At 41.0% G+C, this 17,183-nt stretch overlaps 1 protein-coding gene across 1 annotated transcript in view; it reads right to left on the bottom strand.

Annotated features, from left to right (window-relative positions):
• ZGRF1 (zinc finger GRF-type containing 1) overlaps positions 1-17,183 on the bottom strand; it is a 107,065-nt gene that overhangs the window by 10,251 nt on the left and 79,631 nt on the right. Inside the window, 4 exon segments of the mRNA XM_070047739.1 lie at positions 1,621-1,744; positions 3,685-3,812; positions 13,177-13,324; positions 13,511-13,588. Of these exon segments, the coding sequence (XP_069903840.1) occupies positions 1,621-1,744; positions 3,685-3,812; positions 13,177-13,324; positions 13,511-13,588 (478 nt within the window).

Genomic DNA, 17,183 nt, shown 5'->3' with positions numbered 1-17,183 from the left:
ATATTTGCATTCTCCTAGAACCTGTATGTTGGGTCATTTGATAGTATACTGTAGATTACCAACAGTGTTTTTTTTTTAGTTTTCTAATTTCTTCTTCTTGTGTTTGGTCTGACTATATAATTTCCTGTGATTTGTCTTCTAAGTCAGATATTCTTTCTTCTGCCTCACTGATTCTGTTGTTAAGGCTTTCCACTGCATTTTTTCTATTGAATTCATTTGTGCTATTGAATTCTTCATTCCTAAGATTTCATTTTGATTTCTCTTTAAGATCTCAATTTCGTTGGAGAAATTTTCCTTCACGCCATATATGGTTTTCATTAGTTCGTGCATTCACTTTTGATTACTTATAAATAATCCTATGATCAATTTTTTGAACTCCATTTCTGGCATTTCTTCAATCTCTTCATCTTCATAATCTAGAATTGAAGTTTTATATTCTTTTGTGGGCATCACGTTGTTGTGTTCCTTATTCTTGTTTCTTGAATTGGTGTGTTTTATTATTTAGCATTTGTGAAGATACTCGTTGGTTTCTTCTTTGTTTTATTGCTGTGGCGGCTTTTATTTCTGGACTATACCTCTGTTGGAGTGTCTACTTTTTCAGTGAATACAAAGAGACTTGTGGTGGGTGTGGCCAGGGAGCTATGTTTAGTGCTCCAGGGTGAAGCCAGTATCTAAGGTAACATGGTAAATTTTTTTTTTTTTTAAATCAGAGGGGAAGTTTGTTCTGCTCTGTTGGTGTAGACTCAGCTTACCTCCTCTCCTCAAAGGAGACCAGTGCCTGGGTGCTAGTCCCAGTGGGTATAATATTCGTCCACTCTGCCACAAGGACCACACAAAGGATCTGTGCAGTCCTTGATGTAAGCTCAGATTCCCAAGCAATGTCCCTCACCAAGGAACCAGGTAGCTCTGAGCATGTGGAGCCTTCAACAGTGACTGCCCAAAGTTCCAACCACACCCTGAGTCCTCCCACCCAGCCCCAGTGTTTTCACAGTCCTGGCACAAAAGCCTCCCACAGTCACAAACACCCAGCCCCCTGTCTATTCACCCACCAGACTCAGGAGCCTCCTCTCAGCTAGGTTGCTGGGTGCTGACACGAGCTGGCACAGCTGTTACGTATATCCAAAATGGTACCCAGCTGGTTACGGGATGCCTTTGCAGGGTGATCAGGGAGAGAGAAACTTGCCCCCTTCTTTGTTTTTCTCCTCTAGATTGGCAGATACACTATCCCCCACCAAGCTCCAAGCTGGATTCCCTCCAGGTTCTTCCTGCAGCTTTATTGCTACTGGCTTAGGCTGCTGCAGTTTGGTCTTACCTTGTTCTCCAAAGCTGGTGCTGAGGCTCTCGGCTGCTAGGGTCCTGAGTTGTGCACATCCACGCCCTCCACATAGGTCCACTGTGTCCCCCTAATTTTCATGGAGTTTCCTGCACCATTTTCTCCCTAATTCTTCCCTGAGACTGCATTCTCTTCACTTTTTTTAAACTATCTTCTCTTAGACTAGAGCAGTAAGCCCCCGCCCCCACTCCACCTTCATAATCCCTTCCCAATATTTGCATTCTCTACTAACTCACACAGTATATAATTAGTAAATAATAAATCTGTATGAATTTAGTAGTTCATACCATTAAGCAAAGTCGATCAAAAAGAGTTTGTTCCAGTCCATTTGCATGAGCTGCCTCAGAACCCTGAATAGTAGGAGGCAGCTGTTTGGGGTCTCCAACAAGAATCAGCTTTTCACACTCAAACCTAAAAATAGAAATTCAAAACTTAAGCAATAAAAAATGTTGCATTGGTGTCATTTATTGTACTTTTCAAAATGTATTCCAAAATATTGGAATCCCATTAAGTATCTTGAGAATTAAGGAGGCTAAAATCAGTGCTAAGAAGTATATAAAGTCTTTGAAATGTTATGTAGAAAAGAATCTCTTATAACCATTTTTTCCACATAAAGTTTAGTAAGTCTCCCTTGCTTCTGTCTGTAATTAGTCTAACATACACTTTGAGAAACAACGATTTTCAGAAACCATAAACTCTTAGAATTATAAGCTTTCCTTTAAAAGCCACTTGGTTTAAACTCTTGTTTTAGAGGTAAGAGTAAGATATCATGGGATATGAGCAGGATATCAAGTTTTGTAGACAAGTCTACATCCAGATCTCAACTCTATTATATTGCATGGACACAAAGTTATTTAATCTCTCTAGGTGTCAGTATTCTAATCAGTAAACTGGAGGTGATAATACTCTGCATGGCTGTTGTAACGATTGGATGAAGTATGCAATGTGTTTAGTATATGGTAGGTGCCGTATTTCTCTTCTTCCCTCCACCCAGAGCCTTATTGCTCTTCCACCCCTTACTCCTGGGTAGGATGACTAACTCATCCTAGCTTAGCAAGTATTATCCAAGTTTTAAATTGAAAGTCTCTGAATTGAGGAACTTCCCAAGTCCCAGGCAAACCATAACAACTGGTACCCTACTTCCTCACTGAGAAGTAAACAAGGACTAGAATTCAAACCTATTGATTACTAGGTCTGATGCCCTTCCCATTACTTTAGGATTGCTCAATAAGAGATGCTCTAAAAGTACAATGTTTCAACTGCCTGGAACAGCTTAGATTTGGGAATTTTGAGAGAAATGTTCATTTTCAAAATGTTTTTCCTTAAAAACTTTATATTCTTTTATTATCTAAAAATTAAGGGCTGGCGCTGTGGTGCAGCGGGTTAACACCCTGGCCTGAAGCGCTAGCACCCCATATGGGCGCTGGTTCGAGACCCAGCTGCTCCACTTCCGATCCCGCTCTCTGCTATGGCCTGGGAAAGCAGTAGAAGATGGCCCAAGTCCTTGGGCCCCTGCACCCATGTGGGAGACCCAGAAGAAGCTCCTGGCTCCTGGCTTCAGATCAGTGCAGCTCTAGTTGTTGCAGCCAATTGGGGAGTGAACCATCGGATGGAAGATCTCTCTCTCTCTCTTACTCTCTCTCTCTCTCTCTCTGCCTCTCCTCTCTCTGTGTAACTCTTTCAAATAAATAAATCTTTAAAAAATTATTTTCAGAACCTTAGCCCTGCAATTATATCAATATAAAGGTACATTCTTCAGTGGAGTTAGGTTCTCAAACCATAACTAAGAAGGAACCTTTAATCTAGTTGAGAAAAATTTAAAACTGAAGCACAAGAACTCCCAAGGCTTTAAGGATTCTGTGATTCCAATGTTTAAACTGTAAATTTTCATGCATTTACCTTAAAAAGTTTCCTTTTGAATTCTTTTCAAAAATTAGTTTGGGACAGGTGTTGTGGCACAGTGGGTTAAGCCACTGCTTGGGACTCCCACATCCCATATCAGAGAGCTGGGTTTGTGTCCAGGCTACTACGTTTCTGATCTATCTTACTGCTAGTGCTTGAATCCCTGTCACTCACATCGGAGAAGCAGATGGAGTTCCTGGCTCTTGACTTCCATCTGGCCCAGCCCTATCTGTCACAAGCATCTGCGGAAGTGAATCAACAGATGGAAGATCTCTCTTATTACTTCTCTGTCACTCTGCCCTTAAAATGAATGAGTATATCTCTGAAAAAATTAGCTTACTTCTTGGATTGCTAAGATTTTTCACAAAAGTTTAGTAAAAACCTGAGCTCATGAAATATGATACAACGTGATATGTGAGGGTACTTGGGAAAAGAATCTTTAATGTTACCTTGCAATGGGAAGGAGAGAAGCCGGTTCAGTAATTTGACTACACTCATCAAGCATGACGACAGGAAATTTAAGATCATTCATGCATGGGAATGGGCAGGCTGCACAGGTAACTCCAACTACTCGAACCTTAATTACAACAAAAATGTTATCAATTAACAAATACTGAAAGAAAATATATTTACCAAAGAAACTGTAGACTAAAATCAGAAATTAGGTTAGTCCTAATTTAATTCCTCTCAATCAGAAATCAAAATCCCACATACAGGGGCCAGTGCTGTGGCACAGTGGGTTGACACCCTGGCCTGAAGCACCGGCATCCCATATGGGCACCGGTTCGAGACCTGGCTGCTCCACTTCTTATCCAGCTCTCTGCAATGGCCTGGGAAAGCAGTGGAGGATGGCCCAAGCTCTTGGGCCCCTGCACCACGTGGGAGACCTGGAGGAAGCTCCTGGCTCCTGGCTTCGAATTGGTGCAGCTCCAGCAGTTGCGGCCATTGAGGAGTGAACCATCGGATGAATGGTTCTCTCTCTGCCTCTCCTCTCTCTGTGTAACTCTGACTTTCAAATAAATAAATAAATCTTTAAAAAAAATCCCACATACAAATAGAAATCACAAAATATAGGCTACTTAAACTCTAAGTCCATTAATAAGAACATATAAAAGGCACATTTTGATATTCAGAAGAAAGGTACTATAACATTAGAGACTTTAAAAATATAAAGGATGACCTATATGCTTAGTCATCTAGATGAACCTTAATAAATACTAAATGTATTCTATGAACACAGGCCAAAGTTAGTCACAAAAAACACTGAATATTCAATGAACTGTTCTATCCTTGACCTTGAGGTACACTAGTTTTAATTATTTAACCAGGCAAAGATGGCAAACTAATTCTAAACAACAGTAAATTAAAATGTACTTGTAACCTTTAGTACAAGTCTTTCTTTTTTTTTAAGATTTATTTATTTACTTGAAAGTCAGAGATACAGATAGAGAGAGAGAGAGACAGAGAGACAGACAGAGAGAGAGAGAGAGAGAGAGAGAAGTCTTCCAGGCACTAGTTCACTTCCCAAATGGCCACAATGGAGATACCTCAGAAATCTGAATATAGCCCTACCATATGATCAAGCCATTCCATTCTTTGGAATTTATACAAGGAAAATTAAATCAACAAATAAAAGAGTTTTCTATACCTCCATGTTTATTGCAGCTCAATTCACAATAGCTAAGACATGGAATCAACCTAAATGCCTGTCAATGGAAGACTGGATAAAGAAATTATGGGATATGTACTCTATGGAATACTACACCGCAGTAAAAAAAAAAAAAATGAAATCCAGTCATTTGTAACAAAATGGAGGAAGCTAGAAAACATCATACTGAGTGAAATAAGCCAATCCCAAAGGGACAAATGTCATATGATCTCCCTGATCTGTGACATCTAACTGAGCACCTAAAAAGAAACCTGTAGAAGTGAAACTGCCACTATGCGAAGCAATGACTTGATCAGCCCCCTTGTCCTGGCTGTTGAGGAACAGCTTACTATTTTATTCCTTATAGTATTTTCTTTTTCTACTTAATACCATTGGTTGAACTCTTTTTTTTTTTTTTTTTTTTTTTACTAAGAGGGATAATGTATTAAGTTGTTCATTAACAGTCAGGGCTATGCTGATCAAGTCACCGTTTCCCATAGTGTCCATTCCACTTCAACAGGTTTCCTTTTTGGTGTTCAGTCAGTTGTCACCGATCAGGGAGAACATATGGTATTTGTCCCTTGGGACTGGCTTATTTCACTCAGCATGATGTGTTCCAGATTCCTCCATTTTGTTGCAAATGACTGGATTTCGTTGTTTCTTACTGCGGTATAGTATTCTAAAGAGTACATATCCCATAATTTCTTTATCCAGTCTACCGTTGATGGGCATTTAGGTTGGTTCCAGGTCTTAGCTATTGTGAATTGAGCTGCAATAAACATTAGGGTGCAGACTGCTTTTTTGTTTGCCAATTTAAATTCCTTTGGGTAAATTCCAAGGAGTGGGATGGCTGGGTCGAACGGTAGGGTTATCTTCAGGTTTCTGAGGGATCTCCAGACTGACTTCCATAGTGGCTTGACCAGTTTGCATTCCCACCAACAGTGGGTTAGTGTCCCTTTTTCCCCACATCCTCGCCAGCATCTGTTGTTGGTAGATTTCTGAATGTGAGCCATTCTAACCGGGGTGAGGTGAAACCTCATTGTGGTTTTGATTTGCATTTCCCTGATTGCTAATGACCTTGAACATTTTTTCATGTGCCTGTTGGCCATTTGGATTTCCTCTTTTGAAAAATGTCTATTGAGGTCCTTGGCCCATCTCTTAAGTGGGTTGTTGGTTTTGTTTTTGTGGAGTTTCTTGATCTCTTTGTAGATTCTGGTTATTAACCCTTTATCTGTTGCATAGTTTGCAAATATTTTTTCCCATTCTGACGGTTGTCTCTTCACTCTCCTGACTGTTTCTTTTGCCGTACAGAAACTTCTCAATTTGATGCAATCCCAATAGTTAATTTTGGCTTTGACTGCCTGAGCCTCCCGGGTCTTTTCCAGAATATCTTGAAGGGTTTCTCCAATGTTCTCTAGTAACTTGATGGTGTCAGGTCGTAGATTTAGGTCTTTAATCCATGTGGAGTGGATTTTTGTGTAAGGTGTAAGGTAGGGGTGGTTGAACTCTTAACACACAATTATTCTTAGGTGTTTAAATCCAATTGATAATACACAATTACTCTTAGGTGTTTAATTAATGCTATAACTAGTACTCAAATAGTATTTTACACTTTGTGTTTCTGTGTGGGTGCAAACTGTTGAAATCTTTACTTAATATATGCTAAACTGATCTTCTGTATATAAAGATATTTGAAAATTAATCTTGATGTGAATGGAAGGGGAGAGGGGGTGGGAGAGGGGAGTGTTGTGGGTGGGAGGGAAGTTATGCGGGGGGGGGAAGCTATTGTAATCCATAAGCTGTACTTTGGAAATTTATGTTCATTAAGTAAAATATAAATATAAAAAAAAATAAATCCAATTGAAAATTGATCCCTGTAAAAAATGAGTGAGAAGGCCAGCGTCGTGGCTCACTTGGCTAATCCTCTGCCTGTAGCGCCAGCACCCCGGGTTCTAGTCCCGGTTAGGGCGCCGGTTCTATCCCGGTTGCTCCTCTTCCAGTCCAGCTCTCTGCTGTGGCCCAGGCAGGCAGTGGAGGATGGCCCAAGTCCTTGGGCCCTGCACCCACATGGGAGACCAGGAGGAAACACCTGGCTCCTGGCTTCAGATCTGCACAGCGCGCCGGCCGTAGTGGCCATTTGGGGGTGAACCAATGGAAAAAGGAAGACCTTTCTCTCTGTTTCTCTCTTTCTCACTGTCTAACTCTGCCTGTCAAAAAAAAAAAAAAAAAAAAAAAAGAGTGGGAATAAGAGAGAGAGGAGATATACAGTTCGGCATACATTCCCATGTACTTACACCTTAAGAGTAAAGTTAAAAATTTGCCATAGGACTCCAAATTCCATTAAGTTGGCAGGTACTAATGCCATCTTACATATTAAAGTGATCATATTAAGTGTGTAACTGATACTATAGATATGATTAAGTGTCAAAGGGATCACATAAATAAGACCAAGTGTCTGGTAATAATAATAGATAGAATTTAAAGGGAGAATGATCCAACATGGGAAGCAGGCCACACAGCAGACTCATAGAATGACAAATGCCCTAAATAGCATTCTAACTTAGAATCAGCCCTTAAAGCATTTGAATCTGGCTGAAAAGCCCATGAGAGCATTTCAGGCATGGAAAGCTAAGACACTGTAGCAAAAAGCAACCTACATGAAGGATATCTGTGAGTGAGACCCCAGTGGAAAGAAGGGCTATCAAAGAAGGATATACTTTTCTCTGAAGGGAGGAGAGAACTTCCACTTTGCATATGGCCCTGTCTAAATACTGACAAAGTTTGAGGACTCAAAAGGCTTCCATAGCCTTGGCAGCTCATGACAAGAGCCTCGGGTGGTCACTGACGTAAAAAATAAGAGTGTTAACTGTTAAATCAACAACAGGAGTCACTGTGCACTTACTCCCCATGTTAAACCTCTGTCCTTAATGAGGTGTTCTATGAGAATTAATGATAGAATCTGTCTTCAAAAAGTACTTTATACTTTGTATATCTGTGTGAGTGCAAACAGTGGAAATCTCTACTTAGTATAGAGTTGGTCTTCTGTATATAAAGTGAATTAAAAATGAATCTTAATGAAAAATGGAATGGGAGAGGGAGTAGGAGGTAGGATGGGAGTAGGGGTGGAGAGCGGGAATGTGGGGAAGAAACACTATATCCCTAAAAGCTGTACATATGAAATTTTTATTCATTAAATAAAAAACTTTAAAAAATAAAAGATTCATTTATTTACTTGAAAGTCAGAGTTACAGAGACAGAGAGAGAAGAAATCTTTCATCTACTAGTTCACTCCCCAAATGGCCGCAGTGGCTGGAGCTGGGCCAATCTGAAGCCAGGAACCAGGAGCCAGGATCCAGGATCCAGGAGCTTCTTCTGGATCTCCCACACAGGTGCAGGGACCCATGGACTTGGGCCATCTGCTGCTGCTTTCCCAGGCCATAGCAGAGAGCTGGATTGGAAGTGGAGCAGCCGGGGCTAGAACTGGCGCCCATATGGGATGCTGGCACTGCAGGTGGAGCTTTACCTGCTACACCACAGCGCTGGCCCCACAAGTCTTAAACATTACAGCAAATGACATTATTCTTAAGGTAAAGGGGCTAATACAAGCTAGTATTTAAAACTAAATACAAACAATAGGAAAACCTATGAATTTCTTAACTGAATGTGGTCACTGCCCAGTATCCTCTGAGCTACAAATATGCATCTGTATGTACATATATAAATATGTGTATGCACATATACACATGCAATACATATATGTATTCTATTCTGCTAGTATGAAGTACAGTGAGTAACCTACAAATTGACCAATCTTTTTTTTTTTAAAAGGTTTATTTATTGGAAAGGCAGAGCTTCAGAGAAGCAGAGGAAGTGAGAGAGACACAGACAGTGAGACAGAGACAGAGAGGGGTGGTTCATCTGTTGATTCACTTCCCAAATGGCTGCAATGGAGACAGCAGACAGGAGCTTCTTCTGGGTCTCCCACACAGCTTCAGAGGCCCAAGGATTTGGGTTGTCTTCTACTGCTCTTCCAGACCATAGCAGAGAGCTAGATAGGAAGTGGAGCAGCCAGGTCTTGAACCAGCGCCCATATGAGATGCTGTCACTGCAGGAGGTGGCTTGACTGGCTATGCCACAGTGCTGGCCACCACCCCCCTTTTCTTTTTGATTATATCTTTTCTTCAACAAATGTTGACTGACATTTGCTGACAAAAACATTCTTTAAAAATAACGTTCCCTGATCTTGTGAAATAATAAAATATTATAAATCCCTTACATAATATAATAATAATACTGATTACACAAAATAGCTTTATTTAAGTTAGGTTTTTTTCTTTTGTTACAAACAAAACAAAAGTTACTAAAGCCACATTTATATTAGAAATTTCACTGTATTTAAACATTCAGTCCTTTAAAAATGATGAGTCCTTCCAGCTCTCTGCTATGGCCTGGGAAAGTAGTAGAAGACAGCCCAAGTCCTTGGAACCCTGCACTCACGTGGGAGACCCAGAAGAGGTTCCTGGCTCCTGGCTTCAGAACGGTGCTCCAGTTGTTGTAGCCATCTGAGGAGTGAACCAGTGGATGGAAGACCTTTCTCTCTCTCTCTTTCTGCCTCTGCCTCTCTGTAACTCTGCCTTTCAAATAAATAAATAAATATTTAAAAAATAAGTAAAATAAAATAAAATAAAATGATCAATCTTCGAAGCAATATATGTTTCTGGCATTACTCTGAAATATTTGTTATCTAATTTCTGGTAATTACTAACCTTAGGAAGAGAATTCTAGAGTTATAAATCAGGAAGTTTCCTTTTTTCAATTTAAAGAAATATATAAAAACCTAAAGAACTGTTTTTTCTTTAAAATTACATATTTTTGTCTTCTATCATTATATTGGTGAGACTCTAACAGGAGAGATTTGTTAATAGTCTAGTAAGTAGTAGCTAACTATGAAACCTTTTAAAATACATTTTATTGGCAGGTGCCGTGGCTCACTTGGCTAATCCTCTGCCTGTGGCTCCAGCTTCTGTCCTGGTTGCTCCTCTTCCAGTCCAGTTCTCTGCTGTGGCCCGGGAAGGCAGTGGGGGATGGCCCAAGTGCTTGGGCCCTGTACCCACATGGGAGACCAGGAGGAAGCACGTGGCTCCTGGCTTTGGATCGGCACAGCACACCAGCCACAGCAGCCACTTGGAGGGTGAACCAACGGAAAAAGGAAGACCTTTCTCACTGTCTAATTCCGCCTTTCAAAAAAAAAACAACCACAACAACAAAAAACGTTTTATTGTACAGACATGTCATTCTAGGAATATATCAGTCCTGATTACTTAACTGGATTTGGAATTTTTTAGCAAAAACTTTTTTTTTTCAGTTTTATTTTATTTATTTGAAAGAATTACAGAGAGAAAGGGAGAGACAGAGAGAAAGAGAGGGCTTCCAATCACTGGTTCACTCCCCAGACAACTGCAACATTCCAGGCTGGGCCAGGCTGACGCCAGGAGTTTCTTCTGGTCTCTGATGTGGGTTCAGGGGCACAAGCACTTGGGCTATCTTCCACTGCTTTCCCACTCCATCAGCAGGGAGCGGGATTGGAAGTGGAGTGGCCGGGACTCAAACCAGTGTCCATATGGGATGCTGGTGCTACCAGCAGTAGCTTAACTTGTTATGCCACAGCGCTGGCCCCAGTTAACAAAAACTTTTTTTAAGGGCTGGCGCCGCGGCTCAATAGGCTAATCCTCCACCTAGTGGCGCCGGCACACAGGGTTCTAGTCCTGGTCTGGGCGCCGGATTCTGTCCCGGTTGCCCCTCTTCCAGGCCAGCTCTCTGCTGTGGCCGGGAGTGCAGTGGAGGATGGAACAAGTGCTTGGGGCCTGCACCCCATGGGAGACCAGCAGAAGCACCTGGCTCCTGCCTTCAGATAGGCGCAGTGCACCAGCCACAGTGCGCCGGCCGTGGCAGCCACTGGAGGGTGAACCAATGGCAAAAGGAAGACCTTTCTCTCTGTCTCTTCTGTCTCTTTCTCTCACTGTCCACTCTGCCTGTCAAAAAAAAAAAAAAAAAAAACTTTTTTTAAAAGTTTCCTATAAAATAGTTTTCATTTGTGAACAGTAATACCAATGAGCCACAGATTATTGTTAACTGAGTTTCTGTTTAGAAAATGCAGAAAAGTCTTTAATGGTTATTCTTACATTATTCTTATTATACTGGGTGAGTAAAATGGCAAGTAGTTTACATAAGTATTTAATTTGTATCCAGTGAATACAGCCAAATGAAGCCCTTCCAGATCTGGTTGAAGAGAGGGCTGTACAGAATTAATTCTATAATGCAGGTAATAGAAAATTAGTCTGAAGCCGTCTGAAGAACCAACGCTTGTTACAGATTGGTTATTATTTCCAGTTTCTCCCTCCCTTTCTGTCCAGATTATAATTATATACCATGTCCTTTATCATGTGACTTTGCAGGGCTTCTCACCAGAGAAGTAGGTGGAGTATATTTTCCTGCCTTACTGATGTGAGCTTGACCATTTGTTTTTAACAAATGGAATGCCAGTGGACATGATATTTACAGATTTAAATGTATTTGTGTGATCTGGCCTGTTCTTTTTCACATCTGTCAGCTGTCAAGAGAAGATCACCATGCTAGGGGCAACTGTGCTGAATGAGAGATCTGACCTGTAGCTAAAGGCAAATCAAACCAATTGACTTAGGAGTTATGGGAATATGACTTTGTTAAGTAAGGCTATTTCAGCAATAGCTGATCAATACAGGGATCCAAGAGGGTTGGTATTATCAAATCTCCTGCAGAAAGTGACCAGTGTCCATATGATCCAAGAAGCCAACAACTCCCTTTTCCTTCACCCTCCTTTATTTTCCCCATGCTTTACTTCCATTGGAGGAGGTTATTAATTTTTTTCTTTTTCCTCGACCAGCAGATGCCTGAGCTGTTCCGCATCAGAACTCAATAAAGGGGAGTACACTACTTGTCACAGCCTGAGACCCTTTGTGGTTACGCTTGGCTCTTGATGCCTGAAAGCCAATATATGTGTCTCCTGAATTCTTGGATAGAGACAAAACTTGAAAGGCGTAGCTTTCTAGGAGAGTATTAAAAACAAATTTAGCTTTGATATTTTGCAGAGGATCAGACCTTTTTTTCTGCTCTGAGAATAGAACTAACTTAATTTAACTTGCTAAGAATCTATTTCAATCTCTTCACTTTTCTCCCCACACCTATAAAAAGATACCCAAATAGTAAGAAGGAGAAAGGATGACTTAGGCATGAGTTGGATCTATTCACAAATTTGAAGAACCCTTTACAGCAAAATAAAACATGCACTGGGTAGACCATAACCCAGGATATACAAGCAAACACCTATTTAAATGCAAGCTATCACAGTAGCTTGTTTAATTTAAAGAAAATATTCTTCCATCAACAGAAATAAAGGAATCCATTGGCAGGTATGTGGCACAACAGTTAAGACACTGCCTGGGGATGCCTGCATTCCATATCAGAATTTCTGGATTTTAGTCCCAAGTCCATTTCTGATTCCAGTTTCCTGCTAATGCACAGTCTGGGAGGCAGCAAGTGATAGTGTAAGTATTCAAGTCTCTGCCATCTATTTGAGATTCACACTGAGCTTCAGGCTTCTGGGCTTCAGCCTGGCCCAGCTTTGGCAGTTGTGGTTGCCAGAAGATAAAAAGATCTCACACTGTCTCTGTACCTTTCAAGTAAGTGAAAATGAAATTAAAACTTATTTTTAAAAAAACCAGAGAATCTGAATAGTATGTTGGTATTTCATAAAATTCACAGAAAATGGAATTAAAAGATAGGTTTATGAGGCTGTGTGCTATGGTGTAGCAGGTAAAGGTGAAGGCACCGCATGTAGAGCCGGCATCCCATATGAGCGCTGGTTCATGTACCGGCTGCTCCACTTCTGATCCAGCTCTCTGCTATGGCCTGGGAAAGCAGTAAAAGATGGTTCAAGTCCTTGGGCTCCTACACCCGCATGGGAGACCCAGAAGAAGCTCCTGGATCCTGGCTTCAGATGGGTGCAGCTCCGGCCATTGTGGCCAAATGCAGAGTAAACCATCGGATGGAAGACCTCTCTCCCTCTCTCTGCTTCTGCCTTTCAAATAAAATAAATAAATGTTTAAAAAATAAATAAATAAAAGATAGGTTTACTTTGGTGCAAAAAAACTGAGACCCTGCAGTTTTTTCACAGTACATATTTTGCATGAACTTTTTGAAGACCCCTTTTATACAGGTATAGATTAAGAATCAAACTGAATGTACTTCGCCTTACCTGCTTCAACAGGGTTCTGTTGGTCCCCAATTTATGCTGCTCAATACTTTTTCTCACATAGACTTTCTCCACAGGAGTCAAGTCTTCTTTCATTAGTGCATGTAGTTCTTTTAATTGCTCACTTTCATTTTCTGAGCCAGCATGCAAGCTAAAAAAATTCATAAAAGAATATAACTCTTTATTACATCTTTCATGACAAAAAAGCAAAATGCAGATTTTCAAAATGAACCAAGAAGAATAAAAAAGGCTTTCTTCAAAAATCAAGTTTAGAGTAATAATTACATTAAATTACCATACTTTTCTGAACAATCTGTGAAATGAGTAAAAGTCTTACCTAAAAGGTAAAACTGGCTTGGCAATCTTTCTAATACTCCCAACTCTGACAAACTTTTCAAATCCAAGACTGAGAAGCCTTTAAAGACAAGATAAAATAGATCTTGATTATTTAGAAAATTGAAAAGGAAACAAGTATCCTATAATATTTCTTATTAAAGTTAAAATATTTTTAAAGATTTATTTATTTATTTATTTAAAAGGCAGAGTTACAGAGAGGCAGAGACAGACAGACAGAGAAGAGGTCTTCCACTGGCTGGCTGGTTCACTCCCCAAATGGCCACAAGGGCCGGAACTGTGCCAATCCAAAGCCAGGAGCCAGGAGCTTCTTCTGGGTCTCCCATGCAGGTGCAGAGACCCAAGGACTTGAGCCATTTTATACTGCTTTCTCAGGCCATAGCACAGAGCTGGATGGGAAGTGGAGCAGCTGGGACTTGAACCAGTGCCAGCACTGCAGGTGGCAGCTTTATCGGCTAAGCCATAGTGCTAGCCCCTTATTGTTAATTTTGTATAACAGTATTTTGAGATTATTCAATGTGAAATGCCTAAACCCAAAAACAATAAATGGAATGCAGTTTAAAGATCTCTTTTGTGTTTGTACCATGTATTTCATAGAGAATCTTGAAATATTTATTATTTTATGTTGAGGGCTCATTAAGTGTTCATAAAATACAGTCAGTATTTATCAAAAAAAAAATTGTCTGTAAACAGCGTTGGAGGCATCTAGCAAGCCCAGGATGGGGAAGGTTCTTCTTTATTATATCCAAGCCCTTTAAACTCTTAAATTTTAGATGTCAAAAATATTCTCTGTGCACTGGATTCCGTATCATATGATTCATTAGAATCTGCTGTGTGCGGCCCTGGACATTTTTATTAGCTAGTAAAATTAAAAAGTAATTTGATGCTAGAATAGAAGGAATCATCTTAGTGACTTTAGGATGCTGGTTCCAAAGTATGCAAAACAAAGGTTCTAGTAAAGAACTGCCAAAGAAGGAATTAAAAATCAGATTTTGGGGCCAGCGCCATGGCTCAACTTAGTTAATCCTCCGCCTGTGGTGCAGGCATCCCATATGGGCGCCGGGTTCTAGTCTCAGCTGCTCCTCTTCCAGTCCAGCTCTCTGCTGTGGCCTGGGAGGGCAGTGGAGGATGGCCCAAGTGCTTGGGCCCCTGCACCCGGGGGCATGGGAGACCAGGAAGAAACACCTGGCTCCTGGCTTTGGATCGTTGCATCGCCAGCTGTTGTGGCCATTTGGGGAGTGAACCAATGGAAGGAAGACCTTTCTCTCTGTCTCTCTCTCTCACTGTCTAACTCTATATGTCAAATAAAAAAAAATCAGATTTTATATAAGGGGCCAGTGTTGTGACATAGCGGGTAAAGCTGCAGCCTGTGACACCAGCATCCCATATGAGTGCCAGTCCATGTCCCATCTGCTCCACCTCCAATCAGCTTCCTGCTAAAGACCTCAGAAAAGCAGCGGAGGATGGCCCAAGTGTTTGGGACCCTACACCCTTGTGGGAGACCTGGATGAATTTCCTGGCTTCTGGCTTCTGCCTGGCTGAGCCCTGGCCATTGAGACCATTTGGGGAGTGAACCAGTAGATGGAAGATCTCTCTTTGTCTCTCCCTTTTTATCTGTGTAACTCTGACTTTCAAATACACAAAAATAATTTTAAAAATATTTTATATGAGTTCAACAAGCAAAAAGACCTTCCTTCAATGGAGGGTCTTCATTTTACTTGTTGGACTCTTCATTTAGTAGAGCACTAAGCTCTACTATTAAAAATATGTTATCTTAAAACTTAAAAAAGAAAGAAACAGAAAATGGAAGAAAGAAAGGGAGAAGGAGAAGGAGGGAGAAGGGAGAAAGAGAATATCATCCTATTTTTAGAAGTGTATCTATGAAGTACACTGATCTGTTCTCTTCTTTTTATTAACATCACATAAACACAAAAAACGTAAAAAAAAATTTATATGAAAGCATCCACCTTAACCTTGAAAGAAAACAAACCAAGAGCAATAATTCAATAATCCAGAGTCCCTGAAGTCAGTGTAAACAGAGTTGAGATCAACTACATAAAAAATTTTATGTATAATAAGAAAGTTCTCCAGCAAGTAAATATGTTTACATTCTTTAAAAAAAAAAATGCTCCAAAGTCATAGCAATATGAAAGGCAACAGATACCAAATACTTAGCATTAAGATTTATTATGAAGAACCTATTAGCCGGCGCCATGGCTCAATAGGCTAATCCTCCGCCTTGCGGCGCCGGCACACTGGGTTCTAGTCCCGGTCAGGGCGCCGGATTCTGTCCCAGTTGCCCCTCTTCCAGGCCAGCTCTCTGCTATGGCCTGGGAGTGCAGTGGAGGATGGCCCAAGTGCTTGGGCCCTGCACCCCATGGGAGACCAGGAGAAGCACCTGGCTCCTGCCTTCGGATCAGCGCGATGCGCCGGCTGCAGCACGCCGGCCGCGACGGCCATTGGAGGGTGAAACCAACGGCAAAAAGGAAGCCCTTTCTCTCTGTCTGTCTCTCACACTGTCCACTCTGCCTGTCCAAAAAAAAAACAAACAAAAAAACAAACAAACAAAAAAAAACAAACCTATTAATCTATAATCTCTCATTTAATAGTTGCTACAGCTCTACATGATACATCATCTAAAAGATAAAGACACTGAAGCTCCAAGTGAAGAAAGTTTATGGAGGCCACATAGCTAATACGGAGTCAGCCAGCACTCAAATCCAAGCCAGTTTGTCCATCTATAGAGGCAATGGTTGCTCTTCTATCTACTTTACTCAATCCAACTAGGGTTTTGTGAGAAAGGAGTCTCCTCCTACCCTTCTTTTTTTTTTTTTTTTTTTTTTTTTGAGTGAGAGAGAGACAGGGAGAGAGAGAGAGAACGGTCTTCCTTTGCCGTTGGTTCACCCCACAATGGCTGCCACGGCCAGCACATCGCACTGATCAGAAGCCAGGAGCCAGGTGCTTCTCCTAGTCTCCCATGCGGGTGCAGGGCCCAAGGACCTGGGCCATCTTCCACTGCACTCCTGGGCCACAGCAGAGAGCTGGCCTGGAAGAGGAGCAACTGGAACAGAATCCGGCGCCCCGACTGGGACTAGAACCCGGTGTGCTGGCGCCGCAGGCAGAGGATTAGCCTATTGAGCCGCAGCGCCGGCCTCCTACCCTTCTCTCTTACATATCTTATAGTTCTAGCTCAGTACCAGGAACAGAGTTGGAGTTTAACAAATACCCAGCCCTCTAAAACATCTTTTATTAACTCAAAATGGGTATTTAAAGAGCTGGGCAACTGAAGAAACTATAGGCCTCCAAAAATAGTTTTTGAAAATAATTTACTCAGCAGCAATACATGAATAGATTTCAATTTTTGCGTTTTTTGATAAGTCTTCATCTTGGAGATGGTTTAGTTGAAGGATATAAAATCACTACACAAAATTCAATAGCATTTGTATATACAAACAATGTCATAGCTGAGAAAGAACTTGTAAGATCAATCTGATTCTCAAAAGCTACAGAAATAATTGAAATACCTTGGGATAAAGTTAACCAAGGATGTGAAAGATCTCTACAATAAACATTGCAGACATTAAGGAAAGAAATAGAAGACAACACCAAAATGGAAAAATGTTCTATGTCCATGGATTGGAAGAATTAATATCATC

This window comes from Oryctolagus cuniculus, chromosome 8 (genome assembly GCF_964237555.1).
Source record: "Oryctolagus cuniculus chromosome 8, mOryCun1.1, whole genome shotgun sequence".
Lineage (NCBI taxonomy): Eukaryota > Metazoa > Chordata > Mammalia > Lagomorpha > Leporidae > Oryctolagus > Oryctolagus cuniculus.
Note: the sequence above shows the minus strand (reverse complement) of the source record. Positions and strands in the feature narration are given on the sequence as shown.